The sequence below is a fragment of the Odontesthes bonariensis genome, chromosome 10 (genome assembly GCF_027942865.1).
Source record: "Odontesthes bonariensis isolate fOdoBon6 chromosome 10, fOdoBon6.hap1, whole genome shotgun sequence".
In the NCBI taxonomy this organism is placed as follows: domain Eukaryota; kingdom Metazoa; phylum Chordata; class Actinopteri; order Atheriniformes; family Atherinopsidae; genus Odontesthes; species Odontesthes bonariensis.
This window is the reverse complement of record NC_134515.1, coordinates 25,996,344-26,021,308: the sequence shown is the minus strand read 5'-3', so window position 1 is coordinate 26,021,308 and position 24,965 is coordinate 25,996,344. Positions and strand designations below refer to the sequence as shown.

At 43.4% G+C, this 24,965-nt stretch overlaps 2 protein-coding genes across 2 annotated transcripts; one reads left to right on the top strand and one right to left on the bottom strand.

The window, feature by feature from the left end:
- The first annotated feature begins 5,515 nt into the window (after window positions 1-5,515).
- LOC142390142 (uncharacterized) lies at window positions 5,516-9,494 on the top strand. The gene is made up of 6 exons (XM_075475512.1): window positions 5,516-6,045; window positions 7,049-7,205; window positions 7,303-7,456; window positions 7,584-7,770; window positions 8,972-9,113; window positions 9,264-9,494. The coding sequence occupies exons 1-6, from the start codon at window positions 5,516-5,518 to the stop codon at window positions 9,387-9,389; spliced, it is 1,296 nt and encodes a 431-aa protein (XP_075331627.1). The 3' UTR covers window positions 9,390-9,494.
- Window positions 9,495-9,808: 314 nt separating this feature from the next.
- Window positions 9,809-24,290, bottom strand: col9a3 (collagen, type IX, alpha 3). The gene is made up of 32 exons (XM_075474900.1): window positions 24,062-24,290; window positions 23,263-23,331; window positions 21,971-22,006; window positions 21,163-21,234; window positions 20,910-20,963; window positions 18,740-18,775; window positions 18,561-18,584; window positions 18,361-18,414; window positions 17,479-17,532; window positions 16,315-16,356; window positions 16,151-16,207; window positions 16,009-16,062; window positions 15,872-15,925; window positions 15,709-15,762; window positions 15,556-15,609; window positions 15,379-15,432; window positions 15,244-15,297; window positions 15,106-15,159; window positions 14,974-15,027; window positions 14,774-14,818; window positions 14,632-14,685; window positions 14,463-14,516; window positions 13,759-13,812; window positions 13,573-13,644; window positions 13,068-13,103; window positions 12,846-12,890; window positions 12,734-12,766; window positions 12,050-12,196; window positions 11,887-11,941; window positions 11,614-11,796; window positions 11,134-11,211; window positions 9,809-11,031 (listed from the first exon to the last, which is right to left on the bottom strand). Exons 1-32 carry the CDS (start codon window positions 24,125-24,127, stop codon window positions 10,847-10,849), a joined length of 2,037 nt encoding a protein of 678 aa, XP_075331015.1. The 5' UTR covers window positions 24,128-24,290; the 3' UTR covers window positions 9,809-10,846.
- Window positions 24,291-24,965: the final 675 nt, after the last annotated feature.

Sequence of the window (24,965 nt, the reverse complement as noted above, 5' to 3'; positions counted from 1 at the left end):
AAATTTCAGCATAATCTGCTTTATTCTTACTTGTTAGTTAGTAATAATGTTGTTTAATTTTTACAAGTGGCTGTGTTTCGTGATGCTGAGCCGTACACAGACAGTTCAGGATCAGCATTAAGTTTTTTCCGGTTCTAACTGAATCAGAAACACCTCATGTGGTACCAACGGTCTGACATCAGAGCTGTTCCTAACCATAACATGATACCAGAACATGTTTCCATACAGATATTAAAAACATAGGTTCATTTTATTTCTTTATTTATCCTAATTAGAAATTAGAAAAAGCTCATCTTCCCAAAAGACTGAAGGAGGTATAAAGCAGTTTTAAATTTTCAATGTTCTCTTTCACTTCTACCATGTCTGAAGCAGCAACCTTGGTTTCCAAATTATATTTGTAAAACACCGGTGGGACAACCTTTATTGGCAAAATCTTTTTTATGTATGCAGCTTCACATTTACACATGCATAAATAAGTGTATTGTGTCATTTGAGGGTAGACTTTTAATGTAAACTGGACCCTTCATTGACTTTAAATGATCCTTATTTACTCATTTCTTACTAGTAAATCCCTGACTGTCTGTCAAGAAGCTGTAAGCCAGTGCCTTTGTGAAGTGTGAAGTTGCTCTCGTTGCTTTTGTATATGTATCCTTGCAGCCACTGGTCCAGAGTCCAATGGAGTTCTGTGTGCTCATCCCATAAACCCGCTTCTCTATCATTTAGTATCACAGCATAACCAACTCCTGTACAGTTCTTGAAATCTTCTTTCAAACTAATGCAGAACAAATGTTGCTGATCCATCTTTGCCTCAAAAGGCACATACAGAAAAATCACTATTTGAGTCTGAACTCACTATGGACAGAATATCCTTTATTTTTGTTTGAGGATCACGTTGTGGTCCCTGCTCCTGATTTTCCTTCCAGTATGTGTGGCATGTGTGTGTGTGTGCGTGGCTTTATATGTGAGTGTGCATGTGTCTGTATGTGGCCTTGGGTTTCACTGCTTTGTTTTATCTGAAATATTGTCTTGGATGAGAAGTGCTATGTAAAGTGCTAAATAAATAACGTCTGATTGATTGATCGATTTAGTGTAGTAGATTAAAAACTTTATGGTCATCTCTAATGGAACGTCTTCCGATGACCCAAAACACCTAATTACAGAACATTTCATTAATCCCATTCATATCCTTTTTCTTTCAACCACAGGCACTGACTCAGCACAGTTTGAATTTCCATCACGCCACCTATTGGTGTCCTCCTCCTCCCCCCTCAGGTAGCCCTTGTCCCCCAAGCCGTTAGTGCCCCCTTTGGGAACTCCCCCTTTGGGATCTCCTCAGTCCCCACTCACCATGGCTGTTGCTTGGCAACCGAAGCTTTTTCCCACATTCACACAAGTCCTCATAGTGTCCCAAAAAAGCTATGGACAGGGTATTTTCTCCCCGTCCAGGCCTCATGTGGGACCACCTGAAAACATTCATATATAGGTCATATATTATATATCATATAAAATAGTAGGTTAAATAATGCATAATATGGAATTGCTTTAGCCAAAGTTAAGTCTGTGTCTGCATAGATTTTTGTTTTGGCTTTCACCATGCTGCTCTGTGCTCACTGTTTTTAAATGCGCCATAAAAACAAACCTTGACTTGTCTTGTTATGGCTCAGTCTTTGCTGCAGCTGTCCTATTGTATTCTCTCCTAATGGATTTAAATCTATTTGCCTTTTTGTTAAAGGAGCATATTAATTGTTTCATAGATCTGCTGCAGTTAAATAGTTAAATGATTTAGTTAAATAGTCAACTGGTTTAGTTTGAATCTAAATATTGGTGATAACTATTGACTCAGAATTGGTGATCTGAGGCTGAGGAAATTTAGAGCAGCTAAAATTTTAAAGTCAAGTTAATATCTCCTAATAAGAATAAAGGCTAAGTTTTAACAACTTTAAGATGACATCAAATTGTTTGACATCTGACCGTCTGGCCGTGATATTAAATCCTAAATCCTGGTTTTTTAACTTATGTCATATGGTCTGACTGTCTGATCTCAGTCCTGCTTCAGGTGGAATCATAAAATTTCACTTTGTAGAACATTTTTTCAGATTGTATTTTAATCAAAGGAGCAAATCTCCTAAACACTCTGCTTGTGTATTTGACTTTAGCTCTTTAAGAGAGATGTTAAATCCTATTTCAGCAACAGTTTTTATGAATGTCTCAAACACTGTTCTTCCTGGATTTTATTTTTTTTATTATCTCATCTCTGCGATTTTTTTCATTGTAAAGCTGTTTTCAGTTTATCTACATACTTTGGTGTCTTTCCTAATCATATGCATTTTAAAATAGAAGGATGAATCAATACTATTTGCTCTAATACAAAATTAAACCTCTATTATAAGCAGTATATCATTATAAACACAGGCCAATGATCACTCAGAGTCTGTTTGGATTGTTCTCACTCTCAGGTCTGAATGAGAGAAAAAAACATGGTTGAGAAAAGACAATCTTAGGGTGTGCGCATTTATGACAAAGAGAACAACTATAAAATTAAATTGGGAATATTATGGCTCAAAAAGCGTTTGAGGCTTTTCATTATTCATTATTCCTGTAATGCTGCTGCACAGCTGATCTTTAGTTAGAAACCTCAGGCCTCAGGTCAAGCCTCCAAATCTGTTAATTTTTTTTTTAAGGTCTCTTATTAGTGCTTTGATGCTGAAAAAAATTATTAACTTTTGTCAATAAACTTTGGGATCCAATATATCATATATCAACTTTTTCCTTCTGTATCATGCATGTGCTTGATTCTTAGTCTCTGGTTTGTTTTGAAAACATTTTGAACACACACACTCAGCCTCAGTGGAGCAAACTCACACACTCTTTTTTCTGCATTTCTCCAGTCCAATTTATCTGTCCCTCGTTTTACTTCTCACCTCGGGACCATTTCTTCCATCTTTCATTCAATTTTTGTGACATATTCAAAAGTTATACACGTGTTAGTCAAAGTATATGGAAGACGTAATTGCCCAAATGCTGAAAGTAGTGAAGAAACTTCTACGCAGAACGCTGTGTTCTGTGCGCTCCACCTCTCGGGGTTACCCCACTTATCAAAGCATTTGTTTATTCCAAAACTTTGGGTCACACCCTAAAAATACTGATTTCCCCGAACAAAGCGACCCGTATAGCACGCGCAGCCACTTGTTCTCCCCTCTTTTTATCTATACCAACCCCAATATTGAACAGAAACCACTCGAGATCTGCTGGCGCAGTCAAATATCTTCGAGTGGCGAACCCCACCCCACAGTTGCATGAAAATAAAAAAAATCTGACCCTGTGTCCTACAGTATAAATTTATTCTTGTCAGACCGACTGTCTCGGGATTATAGACCGCTTCGCACCCCGGAGGTCTCAATCCCTCGTTCTAACTTTCGTCAGAGGAGAAACCTTCCGTGTCGGAATTCCACTAATTTTATTTATTTATTTAGTTGACCCCCTCAATTTGGGGATTTTATAAACTACTTCGGCCACACTTAGCTATTAGTGCACGGAAACAAATTTGAAGACAAGCTCCCCGCATGGGACATTCATTTATAAAATGAATTTATCTTGTCACTTTGTTCGAATTCACTTGTCAGGACACTTATTTGCTTTCCCTATGTGAGACTATGTGTATTATACTTCACGTGTTACCATTCAATGCAAACATCAGACAGTACATTAACACTTGGATTCACTATGACCAGAGGACAACTTAATTCAGACAACTTCATTTAGTTTACCCAATATGCAGATATTTCACATTTAGTCATTAAGTGGTGTTCTGCTCACCTTTTCTCTGGCGCCTGATTGTCTGAAAAAAGCTGTCCCTCCAATCACCTCGAGGCGTCCTCCCTCGGACGGGGTCGGTCGCACGGCACGGTGGTCCTTTAGCCTTCGAACCTCGTGTCACGGCACCATTTGTTAGATCGGGTTCTTTTAGTAGGAGGCTCAAGAACGGACCGGAGTAAATTCAAGTGAAAATGAAGTCTTTATTGGTCTGGCAACAAGTGGAGCATTTCAGCGCTGGTCTCAGTCTGACAGAACTCTCGCAGGAATCCGTCAGCCCGAGCCCCGTATCCCCGGTTACACCTCGTATATATGTCTCCTAGTTTCCCGAGGTGGATCCCTTGTTGATCAAATGTGATTGGATATGAATTGTCTAACTCAAATAATGTCTCTGAGGAATTCAAATAATGTGTGTGTATCAATCTGCCCTTGGTTTCCCAGACTTTCCTGATTGTTTTGTCTGTCTACTCCTGCATCACTTAAGGTCATATGGAAAAGTACTGAGACTTATTTCATTCCTAATGTCTAAGAACAAAGCCAATTATAACAATACTGTAACTGTTCTTATGATTAGTTACCTGCACATCACAAAAAAAAAACAAGTATCCAGTTCAAAGTGTACCAGCCACATAAGGATGAATAAGGTGTGGAAATATGTACGGTAACTGTCAGACTTACTCATGTTTTCTGGGTTCAATTTAATTTGTTTTAAAGATATTATTTGTTCTTCTTAATTAAGCTACTCAGACAGACTCAATTGACAGGACCCATCTGTCAACATCCTATAATAATATGTCCTGTAATGACGGCCTATAATGCTTTTGTTATATATATATATAACAAAATATATATATATATAATAAAAAAAAACGGAGATTATATTCACAGGGAAGCTGCTAACGTTTTGAATATGTAAATGGTATATATTTTAATATTACAATATGAAATATTGAATGACGGTATTTGAATTTAACGAGACATTTTTTTTTTTTTGGTGGAGATTAAAATATTCTAACTAAGTTGAGCACATATATTTAGTTTAATCACGGGTTTTAAAAACGCTTGTAAACTTTTCGAACACTGAACCACATTTCGGCCTCAGCTGTGACAGAAGAAGAACTCATCCCGTTCTTCTCATCCCTGTGAGAAGAACTCAGGGTCGAACTCTCTCCACCATCGAGCAAGGAGTTGCCATCGATGTAAGTTGAAAACCCGACGGAAAGGCACCAGTAGAAGGCTCAGTAACAATACTCATTCTTTGCTGACCAGTTTGAATTAAACTGCTAATTTGATAATTGTTTATTTCACATGTTAAGGCCTTTGTGATAGTGTTACCTGTTTCAAGATGGCGATGTTTTATTTAAATTCGAACGTTAGCCTATTTAGCCTCGCTTAGCTAATGTATGCTAAAGTACCTTTACCAACTGGTAACTAAGTACTTCTTATAACTTGTGTTGAAAAAAAAAAACAAAAAAAAAAACGAATGTCTACTTGTTCAGGCTAAATTAAACATTTGTCAGTGGTGGATTAACCGAACACACTTACTCATGCACTGTATATAAATATAATTTAAAGCTAACTTCGACTTGAGTATTACTATTTTATGTTAAAATCCCACTGCTAGCTGAGGTAGTGTGACTTTGTGGGCCTTGAGACAAATAATAATTTCCCCAATCTCGCTCAGACCTCCCTAGCGTGAAAGATGTCAGCCCTCTCTTCAGCTTACAAAACCATCTATGGATCACCTTCATCCAATGGGCACAGCTCTGACTCAGTCGAGCAGGATCAGGGGCAGATGTTGTGCTCTGAGCTTGGTCTGATGGAGATGACGGATGTTGAATGTTCACACCTCCAGCACCTTATCCAAGCACACATGGAGGTGCAGGCTGGGCCTCCAGATGGGCCAGATGCCAGACCTCACCACCCGGCAGTGACGGTTAAAGACGCCGCTGGCCTCACGTTGACTCAAGCCATCGACCTGTCCACTTCAGGGGATGATTACTGTCTGGTGGTGTCAGGGGAAAAAACACCAGTGGCTTATGGGGACATTCCGGGCTTTGTGCTTGCCAGAATCAGAGATGAAGAGAGCTCGACTGAACCACCGGCCAAGAGCCGCACATCCTCGCAGAAGCAGTCCAGATCAGCCGCCAGAGTCTGCCTGGAGAAAAGATTTGACAGCATGTGTGCAGACGCCACAAGGCCGCAAGATATTCACTCTGCTGTTCTCAGCAAGTAAGTTTCGGTCATAAAGTATTGCTCTGTTTTTCTTTCTTTCAAAGGTCTTTTTATTAATGACAAAACATGAATAAGACAATCGTTGTACAGGAAGATTATTTTTGATTTTCTGAACAACATCCACCAATGACATAACACATAACCCTGCCCAAACATGGGCAGACACACACAACTACAAGTAAAGATTATCACCAACCATCTTTAGAAAATGTAAATATGTTCTGTATAGGTGAACAATAACAAAGAAACAAGACAGTAGAAAAAAGAAAAAGAAAAAGGAATATATGAATAAATAAATAAAATAAAAGAGAAGAGAAGAAGAAGGAAAAAAAAAAAATTCAGAAGATGGGGGGGACGGACTCAGATATTATTATTTTTATTATTGATATATTATTTATTCTCAGATCCCCGAATAGTTTATCTGATCTTCTCAATAACCATGCAGGACATCATGTCTCTGAGCCAATGTGAATAGGAAGGAGGAGCTGGATCCTTCCACTTGAGTGAAATAGCACGATGAGCTAATAAAGAGGCAAAGGCCAGAACTATTGTGGATAGTTTTAGTGAGATTCATATCTGGAGCAATGCCAAAAATACCGGTCAAGGGATTGGGCTCAATTTGGTGATGGAGGGTCTCTGATAATGTGAGGAAGACTGATGTCCAAAAGCTACCTAAAGAGGGACATGTCCAATACACGTGATAGAGTGAGGCTGGTGCGCGTTTACATTTATCACATGTAGGGTCGACATCAGGGTACATTCGTGTTAATTTAGTTTTAGATGTGTGGATGCGATGCACTACTTTAAATTGCAAAAGTGCATGCCGAGAACACATAGAAGAGGAGTGTATCCGATCAAGTACCGAGTCCCATGTGTCCTCTGTGAAGGTATAACTTAGGTCTTGTTCCCAATGCTCTGTTTTTGTCGACGCAACGCTGATACACTCTTTTTTTTTTTTTTCCCCTTCAATGTGCCAAAAATCCCCGCTGTCGTGGTGCAGTCTTCTGACGGTACTTCAACAGTCGGCAGAGGCTCAAGAGGCAGCCATACCTCCTCAAATGCAGAAGTGGATGAAAGCTGACAGAGCGAATCCTTTTGAGGTTCCCAGCTCGTACCGTGGGGTTGCTTTTGACCCAGTAACCAACCTTTGTGGTCAGGTATGCTGAAAAAGATACTAACGTGCACTTTAATAGATAAAGTCAGATTCACAGTTTAATCCTTTTGTTTTTTTTTTTACCTCTGTTGTGATTACAGGTCATCACTCACAGGGTTGAACCAAACAAACCTCCGAGTTTAATCATTCCCAAGAGTTTTGCCTTCAATTTTCACTCAGAGAGCCTTCATGCACAAACCATCTATACCAACAGCAGCAACTCGAGAGAAGAGCAGCAGCTGGTGAAATTCGAAAGTGATTATCCCTCCTGTAGCTCTGTGCTCACCTCATAAACTGCAGTTGTTTTGTTGCTCTTTGCTCTACCTTACCGTCAGTATTGTCGGGGTTTGCGTCAAAGTGTCATCCTGGTGTTTTTCCATAGAGGATGCGGCGACACCTGCTGTCTACAGGAATCATCACGGCAGCCTCTGCCCTCAACCCAGAAAGGCTGTTGAGGCTGCCTCCGACTTGGCCGGCGGGTCCCAGAGTGGCAGCTGGAAAAGAGCTCGACCTTCTCTGTCACTCAGCCAGCGCAGGGAGAGACACAACACCAAGGAGAGGGAACGCAGGTGAGCTGTTTCTAACCGCTCCAGTGCTTGTCTCTATTGTGTGTGTAGCTGTGGTATTATACAAAAATGAGAAAAATAAAATCAACGCGACTTTATTTTTATGCTCCCAAAAGGAAAAAATAATTGTTGAAATTAAAAAAAACTTTGATAACAAGCCACTTAATGTCGGCCTGTGGATCATTTAAGCATAAGACGAGATGTCAAAGAACGAACCAGTGTTGGTTGAACAGGTAACTTATCGAAGAACCAGTTTTATGTAGCATCTTTCAGCGCCTTGTTGCTCACAGCCTCTCGCTACAACAGACCATTTGTTTCCGTTTCTTTTGATGTATGCACAAAAACGGTGCCGAAGGTGATGCAATTTGAGAGACAATCAAATAGATGAAAATTGTGTTTTACCCGCCAACGAGGTGATTCCTGTATAGAGCTATTTGCTGTGCGTTATGCATATGCTTGTTCGTTCCTCCAGAGAAGCTTCCCAGTTTCTCATAGATTGTTGTGCAGTCACGAATCCTTCCACATCATTGGTTCTGAAAGACCCGGCCTCGCTGGGATGCTATTTTATGTAAACAGGGTTGTTTTAAGGTGGGGATTTTTTTTTTTTAAACGGTATAACTAATCCCACTCCGTCAGCTCGTTAGTTCCTCTATTGTGTGGGTTTAGTAACGGTGGGAAACTGCCAGTTACAAATCTGCACTTGAGCAAAGAAGAGGATTGGATTATAGGAAATATGACGTAAAGGTGCAAAACAGTGACTGAAATTTACAAAGATCTAGTCAGTAGAAGAAAAAAAAAAGAGAGAAAGGACTTTTAAAGAATTTTAAGCAAGTATAACTGCATATAATATACTCCCCCTCTGTGTTAGTTGAGTTTGTGTTTGTATGTATGCATATGTCAAATAAAAAATCAGTTATAAAAAAAAAAAAAAATCTGCACTGTCGCCCTAATGCACAGCTCAACATACATCTTGTTAACTGTCCGGGAACATCTCATTCTGAGAACAACATGCTCTATCCCAATTAAAAACCCAAACCTGACCCAGTCTGTGGCTTCGTTACATTGCCACTGACACATTTGAGTGAAAAGATAGATGCACTTATTTCTTTCACGAGTTCTTGGACCTGACGCGTGAGCTTCTAAACAAGCAACATGTGAGAAGTGCCGCTTAAGAACATGTCTGCTGCATGTGTGCACGACACAGGAAGAGGATCCGCCTGTGCTGTGACGAGTTGAACACCATGGTGCCATTCTGTGACTCCGATACAGACAAAGTCACCACCCTGCAGTGGACCACGGCTTACCTGAGATACATCAATAAAATGTACGGAGACGCCTTCAAGGAGGTAAGCCGGCTTAGTAGTGAAGCCATACTGTTTTACCAAGCGGTCTTACCCATCTCTAGCGGTTATTAAAACACGTGCAGGACCACCGCCATCTGTACCAAAAGACGTAAGATAGCACAGATTCTGTGATGAGCATTTCTCCCTTCGCAGGATTTTCAGAAGGTCGTCACTCATGAGAGAGGAGTCTTTCTCAAATCCAGCTCCTCCTCAGGTCAGCACCCATTCCACCAAGACACAGACAAGACGATGAGCATCCCTCTTGCGGCCGAACAGTAACCCTCCTGCTTTTTGAGAATTCAACCAAAATGTCAACATTTTAATTGACCTTTACACATTGTCCAATGAAGTTTGAGCTGGGGACTAAACTGAAGAGTTTTTACATTTTAAATGACACAAAAGCAAATGTCCCTTCGACTACTTTATGACGACTTAGGATGCCTTGGCCTTTGCCATCATATCCGCAGCTTTTATATCCTTGATTGAAATGTTGTCTTAGATTGTTTCTTTCATGCAGAAAGGCCTTAAGCTTTCTGCCTTCATTATTTATCTATTAAAGCAGAAACAAGAGCTCCTAATGTGTTGAGCAATGAGGGTTATTTGCTCCGGAGTGTTTTCGGGGCGCGTTGTTTCTTCTAATGTGCACCGTTCATTTGATGTGTAGAGAAGAGTAATGTTTTTACTGAAAAGTGGCTTTATTTGTTCTTTCTTACAACATGTCGCTGTAGCATCTTACTGTACATACAACAGTCACCCACAAAAAAAAAAAAAATAGAATTTAAAGTCATGTATATTTAATAGTTACAGCACCGGTAGTACATAGTGGACGTGGCACATTGGGGGTGGGGGTGGGGTGGGGGGGGTTAGAAAAGCTCCCAAGCCTCTTTCAACTTTATGCATCTTACACATCTGATGGATGCGCCCACAAGCTTTATTCGGTTGGTGATTCTCAGCTCCGAAGAAAATCGGCTTCACACGTCATTTAAAAACACAAAAACAGGCGAAAGAAAAGAAAGGACAAAAAAAAAAAAAGGCTATCAGAAGATTTTTGTTTTGCATTAATCTACACAATTCATGGGCACCTGTGTATTTGTTGTTGTTTTTTTTTTTTGTTTTTGTTTTTTAATTATCATTATTGTTACTTTTACAGTACATATACAGCTCCTGGACTTTAGAGTTCTTTCCTTCCGGCACCTACTTCCATATTTTACACTGTGTCGAGGTAACACCTGTGATTTACACCGTGATACATGCTTCAGAGACAGTTGTGTTGAGTGTCCTGTCTTGTTACAAGGATGATAAGAAAAGCAAATGGGGCATAGAAACACCGTGTACAAAGTTTTTTACAGACAGAGGACTTGTTATTCATTCCAGCTGTTTGTAAGTCAAGTCTTGTTATGTGATGGGAACTGGATCAAATGCAGCTGTTCTCTTGCACTTTTCCATGCCTCTGTCTGCTTATTTCTGGATGTCACCTGTGTTTTTTCCGCTTTTATTTATTTTTTCTGTCTCTCAGTTGGCGTTCATGTCACTTCTGGGATGTTCCTTCGTTGCTCTCAAAAAAAAACAAAACAACAAATCCCACCTGCTGATGTTACTCTTCCCATCTTGTGATACATGTATTTAAATAAAGAGGACTTTTCTGTGATTGCGCTCTTCTTTCACTCCTCCCTTCCTCGCGTATCGTTCTCCCGCCTCGACGAGGTGGGGGGGCGTCAGCCTGCGGGAAGTCCTGTTTAATGGTTTTTGGGGTTGGAGGACTTCCCAGCTACCGATGCTCCCTGGCAGGCGGATGTATCGCAGATCCCAGGGGTTCCCTGGTGCCCAGTCCTGCCTACCCTGCCTGGCTCTCCAGGCTCACCTGGATCTCCGGGAGACCCATCGCGACCGTCTTTGACGATTCCAGGTACCCCTGGAGAACCTGTTGAAAACATTTTAGATAGTTTTACACACTGATTAAGCTGTTTTTGCATTTTCTTATATTGTGTGTGAGAAACACTAACACGGAACGCCGGCCACATACCTTGGTGTCCTTGGTCTCCAGAGGGCCCATCCATGGCTTTGCCAGTGGATCCCTTATCACCTTGCTCACCAACGTCCCCTGTCATGAAAACAGAAAACTGCATTTATCAGCTTCAGTGAGTGGTCTTTGAATTCAAATTGTCTTTGTTTATGCTTTTCCATTTGATGCTACTTTATACTTCCATATTTTTCTGTAATATAATGTCCTTTTAGTTGAAATTTATGAGCTAGCTCTCGATCAAACCAGTGACTTCCCGCCTTTCCCGCCACGTCTTTCAGTGGCTTCAGATTTCCCACATTTTAAATCATTCAAATGATTTAAATAACTGAAGCTCCAAGAAGTCAACTCATCAAATATTGAACCAAAAGAAGCCCAAACATTTGAATCGCTCACACGGCCCGCATATCTTTCCTTAACTCGTGCCGGTAATTTGTGATAGCTTTTAGGCACTTGGAAAAGTACTGATGAGATTCTTCGTACCTCTGGAACCTGGATCTCCGAGTTCACCCGGCAGGCCTCTGTAGCCCGGTGGTCCACGGGAGCCTGGATGCCCAATAGAGCCAGAAACGCCCGGCTTTCCGGGGGGCCCAGGGGACCCGGGGCGGCCCACCATTCCAGGTGCTAGGGGTCTCCGCAGGTTAGCGGCCAGCTGTGCGATTTGATCTGCGTGGCAGAGAACAGCAGAAGTTTACCTCCCAACAGTTCCTTTCATCCAACACAGGAGTAATCGTAGATGGAGTGAAGATCTCCCACCGTCAATCATCGAACCACACAGCTCTCTGATGTGCTGCTCACTCGTCAGTTTACCCTGTGACACAAGGAGACACGTTGGAAGTGTAGCCTCATTCAGACTGTGGACATGAAAACATTATCATGCTTCAATCAATCAGACTCTTAAGATTTTGGACAGACTCACAGGTACGCCCGTCTTCCCTGCGATTCCCGGCAGGCCTTGTTCACCTTGGAAGCCTATTGTTCCTTGTTTTCCCGGAGGCCCTCTTGACCCGAGCTCTCCTTGCGGGCCTGTCACACCCTTTGGCCCCAGTTCACCTCGCTTCCCCGACTACAATCGACAGGAATGATCGCTGTAATAGTTTTCTTTTGTGAAAGCAAAATATTCTCCTACAAAACATTTGTAAGACCTAATTGCTGATTAAACACAGACTGAAGAGCACACCGGGTCTGTGGAGACAATGCGGGGGTGGATCCATATGGCGTCTTGTTGCTTGGTAGTTACTCCAACGAGCACAGCAAACAGTAAATGAGTCTGAGAGAGTCAGGCTGTCTAATTACAGAGACTGCGCTTCAGCTCACTGTGACAAACGGGCCAATAAAGCTAGAGCTCCAATGCCTATCTCCAATTAATCCTATTAAACCTGGAATGTGAGGCTGAATCATGTGCGCTCACCAGCTCGGAGTGAGTGTACAGTTTTTTTTTTTTTTTTTAATAGAGCAAGCCAGTGCTGCTAATTACACCCCCACACAACATCTGAACCAAGTGGGGCGGAGATGACCTCGGCTCAGAAAGCTGGTTTGAAGGGCGAGGCTCCACTTACGAGGCACTGTCAATGCAACGGATAAAACGGATGAAGCAGCTCACCTCGCCTTTTTGTCCAACCGGCCCGAAGGGTCCCTGCAGACAAGGAACGTTATTTTAGAGACGCACGCGAAAGCAGTTTTGATTTGACACGATCGGATGGGAAAACACTCACAGGCTCGCCATTCTCTCCCGGTAAGCCGTCACTTCCTGCCACACCCTAAAATGACAACATGAGATCTGAATTGTTTGATTGAATGGTCACCCAACACGTGACCAAAATATAGAGATTTAAAGAAAAGAAAAATCATAGCCATGGCCATTCAAATGCAAAGGAAATGAGGATTTCTCTGCTCGGGGAAGATCAGAGAGGAGGTCAGCTTGAACGTTGACTTACCATGTCTCCCTTTGCTCCAGAAGCTCCAACCGGACCCTTACAGGATTGGGAAAACAAACAAAAAAAAAAGAGAGAGTGAGAGAGGAACTGAGAGCAATGCAGATATTTGTGGGAAAAGAGGGGGTTGGGGTGGGCTGGTTGAGGGGAGAAGCAGGACTGGCATAAAGGCCGGCTTTGTTCTGTCCTCAGGTTCTGAACAGGAGGCCGCTGTGTGTCTGCGCTCTCCTGGCTGCAGTCTGAGCTTCGGCTGATGCGACTGGGGATGTCTGACATGCGGCGACTTCTTCTAAAAACACACACACCTCGACGGTGTCTGCGTGGAGGTGTTGTTTTGATCTGCTCAAATGTCTTCACCCACAACGAACCCCTTCAGGGTGTCACACTGGGCTCACCGAACATCTTTAAACAGTTTTTATTTTAGACCAGATTTTCAATAAATAAAGCCTAATCAAGAACCAGAAGCTGGACCAGTTTACTGTATTAAGATAAATGATGAAAAACTCACCCTGTCGCCAAACTCTCCACGGAGTCCCGTTGGTCCTGGAAGACCCGGATCGCCCAAGCCTCCTTTGACTCCCTGCAGCACGTGACACACACGAACACACACACAGCCAGTATTTCAACAAAAGAAACCCAAAAACAACATAATAATCATAGAAATAATGATGATGAGGGATTTGATGCAGCTGACCTGGAAGCCTTTCACTCCCTGAGGCCCAGAATTGCCTGCCGGTCCAATACCTCCCTGTTGGAAAGAGACACAGTCATGTGATCCCACTGGAAGCAACATAAAACATCGGCCATTAATGTGGTTCCCTTTTCTCTGTTTCAATCCAGGGAGGAAGAACTAAGCTAACGAATGATTCGGTTTTCAAGAGTTCTGATTTGTTATGCAGCGCAGCGTGTGAGGATATATTAGTTCCTTTGCTGTTTTACCCCCTTAACCCCCCCTCCTCCTTCTTCTGCGGCATGTGATGTGAAACAAAGGTCTCACTATTTATGAATTCCTCCTTCATGAAGCCCTGCTCTTCATTACTGCAGGTATACATCTATTACTAATCGACTCCACACTAACAAGCCGCAGGATCAGAGGGAATACTCCGGGTACTTTCCGCAGGATATAATTAGAGGCAAAGGCCAGTAGTTTATTTCTACGCTATTCCAAGTGTTACTTCCCGGTCATGCTGTACGCTGCTGCGCGTTTCAGCCATTTAACGCGGGGACTTCACATCGATTCCATTTTCATCATTCCTCTTGCTCTCAAATATGCTAACGAGAGCGGTGTCCAACAATAGGCTAAGATTATCTTTGTTTGTCCTGTGATAGATGAGTTTGAAGCCATTGTAGCTATGCAAGCCTTACAGCGACGGACCAGCAGCTTTAAGTGGAACTTACTGCCACTCCTCTGGGACCTGCCATCCCCCTCTCTCCTGGGATGCCGATCTCACCCTGAAGAGAAGATGTTGTAGACAAGTCAGGAAGTCTTGGAGAGCAGACATGTTGGTTTAAGTGACATGTCGGAGAGGCTGTTAACCCCTCCACAATAATCCCATCAGATACATACAGGAATACCTGGCTCTCCAGAGGGTCCCCGCTCCCCAGTTTTCCCTGGATCACCCTGTCAAAGAAAGCAGAATGTAACAGCTGCTCTCCGTGCTCCATAGCTTTAGGTGGTGTCAATTATTATTTTTTTTTGTAATACTCACAACTTCTCCTGTTGACCCTTTTCCGCCAGCCTTTCCTTGGAGGCCCTGCGAAAAAGAAAAAGAAAGAGACGGATGTTGAAATTACAGCGGTGTTATCATGGCAGCGACTAGCATACGGATTAGCCTCCTGATTTAGCAGAAGGTCTCCTGACGACCAAGCTGCAACTTAGAAATGGAGAGTTTTTACTGTTTTCACTCACAGGGAGTCCGTTCGGTCCTTTCTCTCCAACTATGCCATGGCGTCCAGCGTCACCCTGTCAGCAGACAGACAATACTGTGAGCGTCACACAGCTTAAGCAGGAGATCCTTCAGGAAGAGGAAGTGCAGCCTACCTTCTCCCCATCCAACCCCGGTGTTCCGTCTTTGCCATCTCTGCCAGGAATGCCCTGTCCAAGACATCAAACATGACCCTCATGCTTCTTTGAGGTGATGTATAATCCACATTTTTATTTTGGAATAGGTTAACTCACAGGCTCCCCTTTGGGTCCTGCTCCCCCTGGTCCTCCTTTGGGACCAATTTTACCCTGTTAAAACACACAAAGACGTCGTCTAACTTTTTTTTCTTATGCATACTAACGGGTGCAACTGTAAAGTTTTTGACCTACAATTTCTCCTTTGGGTCCTTTGAATCCCTGCGGTCCTCTCTCTCCGACGTCACCCTGGAGGCATCAGATGAAACACACACAGCTATTCATTGATGGGACCAGCCACCGGTTTCAGCTGCGAACTATCAATAAGCACAGTTTTTGGGACAAGTGTGGAAGAAACAAGGAGTGACTCACTGTCTTCCCAATGATGCCGGCAATGCCAGGCTTGCCTCTGTAACCCGGGAAGCCCTGGAGACAAACGGAGGATGGTGAGGGCAAATAAAACACACATCTGGGTGTCTGCACAGCGAGTGACAACGAAGGTAAAGCATTTGGAAAGTAGCTTACTCTGTCGCCCGCGCCTCCCATTGGGCCTTGCAAACCTCTCAGACCGCGAGGACCCTAAAACACAGCATTGAAGTTCTCTGAATACTCTCTGAAGCTTCACTCAGAATATCACATCAAACCTCAGTAATGTGGCATTTTCCTGAATTCTCTTCGAGTATCTCACCTGCAGGCCCACAGTGCCAGGGATACCGGCTGGTCCCGGTGGACCAGCGTCCCCCTAGAAACGGAACGAGACGTTTGAAACACCGTCGAGCAAGTGCGACAGACACATTAAATATTCATCTCGCAGGTCAATCTCACCTTCTCTCCGTTTTTCCCGAGCTCTCCCTTATCTCCTTTGTGCCCGGTGTGTCCCTACATGAGCAAGCGCACACAGAAATGAGGGGCTGAACTGAGCTGGGAAAAACAACTGAAAAGGAACCACGACAGAGACTCTGTTTACCTTGAATCCCGGCATCCCAGGTGGACCAGGAGGTCCAGGGGGGCAGATTGCAGGACACTGCAACGGACAGACAAAACTCTGAGGACTCTACAGTCCCAGTATGTAGAGAGAACATGTCCAGTTTATATAAGCTGCTTTCACAGAGTGCATCACTGACATCTTACCAGAAGGTCTCCGCTAAGGTCTTGAAGACTACCAGGAAGCCCCTGAAAGAGGGAGAAATCACATCACCTATTTTAAATCTGAGCATTGTTGAATTCTTCTGTTCCTATCCAACAAACGATCCACTCGGTTGTACAAGCGGCAGCAGTGGTTGCGTTTGTGATGATACAGTATGGTGCAAAAACCTCATTCCTTTATAAATCAGAAGGAAAACAGGAAATCGGTGCAGCTGTGTATTAACACGTGTGCACAGATGAGAGAGTTTGTACAATTTTAAAATGCCTGAAAGTCAGTATTTGGTTTGAGCACCTTTATTTTTCAACACAGCCTGAACTGTTTCAGCTAAGCTTTCTTGTACTTTCTTTAAGTGTTCTTCAGGAATAGTTCTCCTGGATTCTTGAAGGACATCCCAAAGCTCTTCTTTGGATGTTGGCTACCTTGTCTTCTGTTCTCTGTCAAGATGACCCCTCACTGCTTCAGTATTGTTGAGGTCTGGACTCTGAGGAGGATTTATCACTCCTTTAGACCTGTCGCCACTGATTTTCAGTCCACTTCTTGCGTCATACCTCAGCCTTTCCTCCCTGTTTCACCTCCTTAAGAACAGCTGCTTGGCAGCCACCCTTCCATGGAGACCATTTCTGATAAAGGCCTAAGTGGACAGTTTTATTTCTTAAGGACATCACTTTCAGATCGTGTTTATCTGCTGTAGATGTTTGTATTTTTTTCTTTTGTCCTCTATCTGTGCAGTTTCCTCAACTCTTTTAGGGACACGCTGCACATTTTTGGTACAAAAATGCTATTTAAAAAAAAAAAAAAAAAAAAAAGATTTCTATGTTGTCTGTTATGTGTAGACACAACAGTGGTTCTTCCCTTGAGTTGGTTGTCTTTTTTCTGCTTAAATGCTTTACAGGTCGGTGTTAAGTGGCTTAACAAACAGCGCATTCCTCTGAAAACGGTGAGGTACAAAGACTGGACTGAAAATGAGTGAAAAAGCAGCTAATGACAAAGGAAAAACTTAGGAAGGCCTGCGTAAAGTCTGAGGAACTATTGCTCAAAACCACTTTCAAAGATTACCAAAAAAAAAGTCTGACTCCTTGGAAATGGGGGAAAAAAAGAAAAAAGAAGGGCGGCTTGAGACTTTTCCGCAGCAGTGTAAGTGCACTTACTGGAGGTCCATCGGGGCCTGGAGGTCCAGGAAGTCCTGAAAGACCCTCGGGACCCTGAGAAACAGAAAGAAAGACACCAGCATTAGAAGCATTAGAAGCACCTCACTCAAGATTAAGCTTTTTCATCCTAGTTAGGGATTTTCCCTCCATCTAGAAGTCCTCAGGTCGCAGTTACGACCATCAGAAATGATGACTGAAGAAGAGCGAGAAACAACGCAGACACAAAAGGTGTGTTGACGGTTTGTGACATCACTGCTTAAAAGCCAATCAGGTGAAACGAAAGATGTGACTTCCAGCACATGTACACCGAGAGCCGACTGTTCGTTTGAACAGAAAACACCTAATTAGTTTTTGTAAGAGATAAGATAGCATTGTGGAACATGTTTAATAATGTTTCAAGAACACTCTGTGGACTATTGTAACTCTGGCAGTAGTCTGACTGAACCTCAGAAAAACTCCTCGCATGGAAACTTCAACACACGAGCTGAATCAAATCCGAATAGATTGTGACCCAGTACAAGACCAAGCCAATCCTTCCACTACTGTCCCTCTCTTCCGGTGGTTATTCTTGTCCTCTTTCTGCAACAATGTAGAGGAATTTAGGACAGTGTTGTGCTGCTCGATCCCTGAAGAGATAACTAGGTCTCAGTTGAATCTACTTTATAGTGATGTAACAGCTGCAGAGCCTCGCGCACACATACTCTGTTCTTCTCTTTTCAACTGAAATAATAAGTGAGCAGTCTCAGCTGTATGTGGATGTGGAAACAGAGAAGACTATCACATGAGGAATAAGAGGACAAACTTGACCTTTAGGCTGACTTCCTGTTAAACTAAGGATGACAGGAAGTCAGCCTAAAATAAGGGCATCGGTCAGATACGTACCGCTGCACCCTGGGGTCCGACTCCACCCGGCAACCCGTTGGTTCCAGGTAGTCCCTAGAAACAAACAAAAAACAAACACTGGGTGTACGCGAGACATCAAACATGGCCGGCACAGAATCTGGACTCCATCACAGAGCAACAAGCACACACTCCCGTGGATGCAAAATGAATTCTGTCGAAAGACAGTGCTGTGTACTCACTGGAGCTCCCGATCTCCCTCTGCCCTACGGAAGACACGGGAAGGCAAATTAAGTCACAAACACCAAAACAAGGGGATGATTCCAACTATTCCCAACAGCATCTACCATGTTGCACTGTCAAAAGTCAGCACTGGAAGACAAAGAGCTGCAGGTGCTACACAATGTGTGGGGTTACTTACGGGAGGCCCAGCTGGCCCAGGAGGTCCCGCTTCCCCCTGTTGACAGGCAGAAATCACAATCAGGCTTTCAAGCAGAGACAAGCAGTGCGCAAGAAACCACCAGACCCATGTCTTATGTTCACGTGTTGACGTTAAGAGAAACACAGATTTTTCTCCTTTCTTATGGTAAGTGAAAAAACTTTGCATTTTGATCAAAAATGTGCACGTTTTGCACAATAATATAGAACTCCATCCAGTACTTTGCACCTTTTTACCGGATTCAAATTTAAACCTGTCCGTGAGAGTGTGTTTTAACCTTTAAATAGGACTAACATTAAGCCGCTTATGTCTGCGGTATACTGAAACAACTGCAGCCCGTAATTTGTTCATTTGTTGGAACCTTTATTTAATGGACACGAGTGCAATTAAATGGACCAACTCTTATGTATTTAGAAAATATGAACAAATCTAAAATTTGATGCCAGCAACACACTGGCAGTCGGGCCCGTTTACCCCTGCGCTACGTCAGCCTTCCTCTTTAATGACACTTTTAAACAAACCGAAGATACTGATTGCTGCAGTGCTGTGAGATGGACATAGATCCATTCATGATAGGACATACGTCTCATCAGGAGACAGATCTGGACTACAGGCAGCCCAGTTTAATCTCTTGGAAAGACTAAACCTTTGACACATGATCCGGACACCATTAGTTAATCTCTGGAATCTTTCCAAATACTTACTTGTATATTCTATAAAATTCATTTGTCTCTGCCAACTTTTCTGTGTGGTAGTATGAGCTCACCAGTTCCAGATTTAAATCTCTATAGCATTTTATAAAAAAAATCTTTAGAAATGGAGTTTGGAGTTTAAAGTAAAAAAAAAAGAAATAAGCAGATACTAGAAAGGAGACCTTGCACTTCATGTATGTACTGTAATAATAAGTGTAACACGTAGCTGTATTCGTGTTGTCTCCGAGGCGAGACGGCAAACAAACACGTCTAACTCAGTGATGTCACACCTATCCACTACATTCCTCAGTGTGCAAAATGCACATCAGGGCATGCTGGAGTAGTAATCACTAACTAAGAGATGCGGGGTGCCTGTATATGTTTCTATACCAATACAATCTCACTGAAGTTTGGGAAACCGTCACAAAATGGGTTTTGACCAGATTTGAAAGGTGAAGAAGTCCACAGCAGAGGCCTAAAGGGCTTGGTGGCAGAGTGACACACATGACTGTCAATCATCGGGAGTTTGACGAAAAGGCTTTCCTCACTTCCACTTAAAGTTCACATTTGTTTTCAGGAGCTGCTTACTTCCCCGTACTCGCTGGTCATCTTTAGGCATTGAAGACTACTATAAGAAAACTTCATGGCTCAGCTGCAAGGAAACCTTTCATTGGAGGGCATCTATTTGAAAATAATGCTGGCTCCATATGCACAAACACAACAGAACAGGCTGTGTATGTTGTATGTGTGGTTTAGTGAGCTGCACATTAGCTCATACTTGGTCTCAAACTGAAACCTCGCATGACTCTGACACACTTTGAGCCAGCAGATATCTGTGCAATTGGGCACATGGGCAGACACCGGCTTCTTCATTAGATTAGTTAATCAGGTGGTGGTGGCAGGGGTGTGGGGGCATAGGTCACTCACTCCCTAACATTACTTTATTGTGACTGTTATTATCATTTCATGTATTACATACATTGTGTAAGTGGAAAGCCTTTTTAACTTGATACTTTGAGATCATGTGTTGTGATTCAGTCGTCTCTGTTAGCCACTCAGGGGACAACTCTTGTTTCCCTCTGCATCGGTGCACTGATCATATCTGGAACCATCTGGCAGATTGGTGGGAAATGGTGCACATTCCACGACGGATTAGTGAGCAGCAGAAATAAAACCCCATTCTGATCCCTCATTAAAATAATTCCCAACCAAGATGCTAAGCTAACTTGACAAATTCAGGCTGACATAGAAAACAGAGGCCTTGTACCTGTTAAAGCCTCCTGAAGATCAGATCAACATGCAAACTTTGCATTTGTGCTGTATGTGTTCATTTGTCCTGCTGGTGGTTGGCTTAAGCTGACTGATGCAGGACAGTGTGAAGTAGGTTGGAGGCTGCGAAGCCCAATTTGGTGCACATTTAAATGTATCCTCAGCATCCCAAATGATCAAGACACACTTACTGGTTCCCCTGGGGGTCCATCTTTTCCGGCGGGACCGTCAGGACCGGTCAAACCCTGAAGAGGAAGAAACAGATCATCACTTCGTCCTTGTTGCTGTTTCTGTTGCTTCGAATATCGTCAATAGCTGATCAATTGTGGTTTCACATCATCAACTACACTCGGTTTGGGTACCAACATCCCAAAGCAAATGAAAACAGATTTTCTGCAGAAACTGTGTTGATGCTAGAGTAAAAACGACTGCGGGGACACTTACATCGATTCCTGGAAGTCCTGGCAGGCCTGCTTTCCCTGCTGACCCTGGTATTCCTGCTTTTCCTTTGGGACCCTACAAAGACACAGTAGAGACCAACGAGGTTCTCAATGGAGAGGAGCAAAAGATTTACTGTTTTCAAATGTGATTCCTCCCCAGGCCACCCAATTAAAAACAAGCTGCAGCTCAGCACACTTTAGATCTTTGGGAATTTGTTCCTTTTCTAATCGATGGTCTGCCGTCAGAAGGCACACCTTTTGTCTGAAGGTAGGGAGGAGTAGAAGGGTCTTATATCGCACTACTATAACTGGAGAGTTGTTAGTTTGTGTGCGAGGCTGACTTATTCTTATTCCACATTCTATTAATCCCTTCCACACTTGTTCCAATGGGGCCACTCACCGTATTAGCAGTGATGGTCTCATTAGATTTATTTAAAAATGTGAAAAACGGGGCTTTTTTTCCTTTGAATGTGTCATGAAAACATTATTTGCTTTATGCAAACTGGCGCCTGCATCATGCTGGTGTGAATGGGCACAGCGCATAAAGATTAATTGCCACAGTTCAATCCCGATACGTGATCTAGATGAAATGATAGGAAAGTAATGCACAGCAAGAATAGTGGTGAGGTGCTGATCGCTGGAAATAGATCAGAAGAAACTGATAAAGTTTCACACACTCTGGCTCTGTATGTATTTCTTTATTATTCTATCTTTGGAATCATTTCTCGAAGAGACAAACGTGAGGTCCAGCCCCTCGTCACACTTAATATCATCGCCCTTTTCATATTGGTATGGCATGCCGGAAGACTTACGGCTTTCCCTGGCAGTCCAGCAGGTCCTGGTTTCCCCTGGAAATGAGATCAAATCAGTTACGTGGCCCTCAGTTTATTTCCACCGTACATTTGTTCAGCATCACGAAAGCATCTCAGCAAATTAAAGAGGAAATGTAAAAGTGCACCTCTGAAATAATTACCACCACACAAGTCCTAAACACTGGCGGAGCAGATTGAGTGCTATTAAATCCCGATGCAAGTTCATCGATGACGAAAGCAAAAGGGTGCATGAGCTGCCTCACTGCTTGCAACGTTTGGCTCGTCCAGTGAGTGGGGAAGAACAAACACCACTGAACTGACCCGATGCAGATCGCTCACATGATAGAAGCCTCAGTTTGGTTTGGGCGGGGGGGCTGAAGGTGCAGGAAGGAGGTGCGAGCTGAAACTCTAGATGTTCTCACAGGGTTGGGGAATGTATGAATGGGCCCTCTGTGTGCCCAAACTTTACCGGAGTCGCAAAAATATCCAGACCTGAAATGGTCCAACAGGCATGTTGGGTTTTTTTTTTTTGGGAGGGGGGGGGGGTTGATGGTAAATAAATGCAGTGAACAAAGTCTTCTGCTTTGTTATCAAAGTGTTTCTTTTTTTACTGAGCCTCTCCACGATCCAGTTTCCTCCCAGAAAGAAGCAAAAATAAAATCTAATTTCCCCCAATTTCTTTCAACAAAAACAGCTGCAAACATGTTGAAAAGGTGTAATTTTCATCGAATGTTGACAAGATACAGTGACTCTTCCTGTGGTGTATGAGCTAATGTGACCTGCTAAAGAAGACATGCAAATGTGAGCATTCAGTGTGCAAATATCACGAACATTTAGAGTGTCGGGGACAGTTCTTCTCTTCAATCATGTGTCACTCACACACCTAAACCCTGCCTACCTGCATTCTGTGAGAGAACATTTGGAACTTGTAGGAGGAGGCGTGGGAGGAGTCAGTCTGATCAAGTCTGATATTTAGAGACATTCAGGTAAGGCACAAGCAGCACACTGATGGTGGCTGCCAGAAACTTAAAAAAAAAAAAAACTGGAAACAATTGAGTTCTCATAGAGGCTGAGGCAGAAAGTTTTCTTTATCTGCAACTTATCCACTTTTTTCTTTTTCTGTTAGAAGATACGGAAAATAAATCAATAGTTTACCCACAAAAAGAAAACCAGGAGCTAATTCATCTGCTCATCATGCTCATCGACCGCTAACATTTGACTGTTAAACCAAAGATTGTCCCAATTATGTGCAGGTGAGAGTGCAGGTGTCCTTTGGAGTCTGCTCAACTCACATCAGTGCCATCCCTTCCTGGTGCACCTAGGGGTCCTGGCAGCCCAGTGGCTCCTCTGGGGCCTGGCCTCTGCAACATAACATGCACCAAAAATCAGGCGAGAAAATTCAACGCAATATTTCAGCATCAACAGCGCGAAACTGGATAATGAACGAGTAATTTGACACAAATTCTTCCATGGCACCGCAACACAGTGGAAAACACGCAGAGGACAGCGTGCGTAAAGACGCTTTACACTTAACTTTGGACAAAGGAGCGTGGCTTGACTGGATTTCTACAGTACATTATGCATTGTACATCGCTGAGCTCTTTCCAGATGTGCTGTGCTCCGGTTTAGCTCAGTCAGGGACGCTGAATGAACAGAGGCGGCTTTGTGCGCACTGATCTCCAGTCTGCGCATTCCACAGGTTCAGGGAAAACATAACACTGTCTGCAGCAGTTAGAGCGAAAGATGCAGCCACCTGCACACATTCTCTCTTAGTACTTTGACCAACAGGTCCGGGGCGGAAATATCGACCCGGCTCGCTCAGGTTGCGCAGAACGAACGCAAAACGAGTACAACTAAGAGAGAATATGCAAAGAGGGCGTCCGGTTTTTAGCATGGGTGTCCCGTGCCTTAAGTAAGGTACTATGAAGGGGAACCAATGCCATCATCACCAAACACAAGAGGTACCCCATAATATTCACTGACGTATCAAGGCCTACGGCACCGAGGACAGACAATGCTCCAAACACAGCCCATTTAAGAGCGCATGCCAGCCGGCTCAGAGGCAGAACGCCGCACTTTGATCAGCCTTACCTGCGCTGAGGATGATGTCAAAAGCTGGAACAGCAAGAGCGCCCAAAGAGCAGAGAACACCTCCATGGCTCCCCGCTCGTCCTCACAAACAGGAGTCTATGCTGAAAAAGTCAAATCCCAGGTTCCACGTCCTGCGTCGCTTCCCCCCCAGCGTCCGCGACTGAGCCTTCCTTCAACTCACGGCGCACAGCCCCTGAATGACTTTCTCTTAGCTTCCAGATAAACCCGAGCCTCCAGTCGAAGGGGCAGAGCTCAATCCAGCACGGCGGACGCAGGGGTGATGGGGGAAGGAGGTAGTATGCCGAGGAAGGGGGGGGGGGGTAAACCATTTCGGACACCAAGAAAGTGGGTTGAGCTATGTGTGTTAAAAATATTAACTGACCAATCATAGGAGAAAAAAACCCAAAACAATGAATGTTGAAACTGCAACGTGAAGCCAGATTGGAACTCTCAGAAAGCACACGTGCCTACAATTCCTACAATACAGCTCAATCTTTGCGTTTCAGGGGTCCAGTTTTGAGACCGCTTTACAGCTTTCTGTTCATAAGTTTGCAACCCCAAACTAAGATGACCTCATAAAAACATTACAGAGCACTTTGTTCCGTTTGATTGATCTTAACAGGCAGGGAGCTTCCTCGGCCAATGATTAAAGCCAAGCCAGATTAAAGCGGGTCTCAGTAAAATTCTACTTTTACGCCCCAGACTGGCTCAGTCAGTGTTTCCTGACCAAGCACCACGAACACCTCTTCTTCGTCTACATTCACAGAAGCACGAGCCACTTGTTGAATCAGGTCAGAATGAAACACAATGCCCTTTCTGAAGCAACACTTATGTTGACCTGTCCACAAACGACAGCCCCTATTTGATATTTGACCTCTGTTGTCAGTTAACCGATGGCAAGTCC

Excerpts from the sequence above, each read along its gene's own strand:
- LOC142390142 (XM_075475512.1), top strand. The coding sequence starts at position 5,516 with ATGTCAGCCCTCTCTTCAGCTTACAAAACCATCTATGGATCACCTTCA. Across the intron at positions 6,046-7,048 it reads CACTCTGCTGTTCTCAGCAA|TCTTCTGACGGTACTTCAAC; the intron begins GTAAGTTTCGGT and ends GTCGTGGTGCAG. Across the intron at positions 9,114-9,263 it reads ACGGAGACGCCTTCAAGGAG|GATTTTCAGAAGGTCGTCAC; the intron begins GTAAGCCGGCTT and ends CTCCCTTCGCAG.
- col9a3 (XM_075474900.1), bottom strand. The coding sequence starts at position 24,127 with ATGGAGGTGTTCTCTGCTCTTTGGGCGCTCTTGCTGTTCCAGCTTTTG. Across the intron at positions 15,763-15,871 it reads CTGGCACTGTGGGCCTGCAG|GGTCCTCGCGGTCTGAGAGG; the intron begins GTGAGATACTCG and ends GCTGTGTTTTAG. Across the intron at positions 15,610-15,708 it reads TGGGAGGCGCGGGCGACAGA|GGCTTCCCGGGTTACAGAGG; the intron begins GTAAGCTACTTT and ends GTTTGTCTCCAG.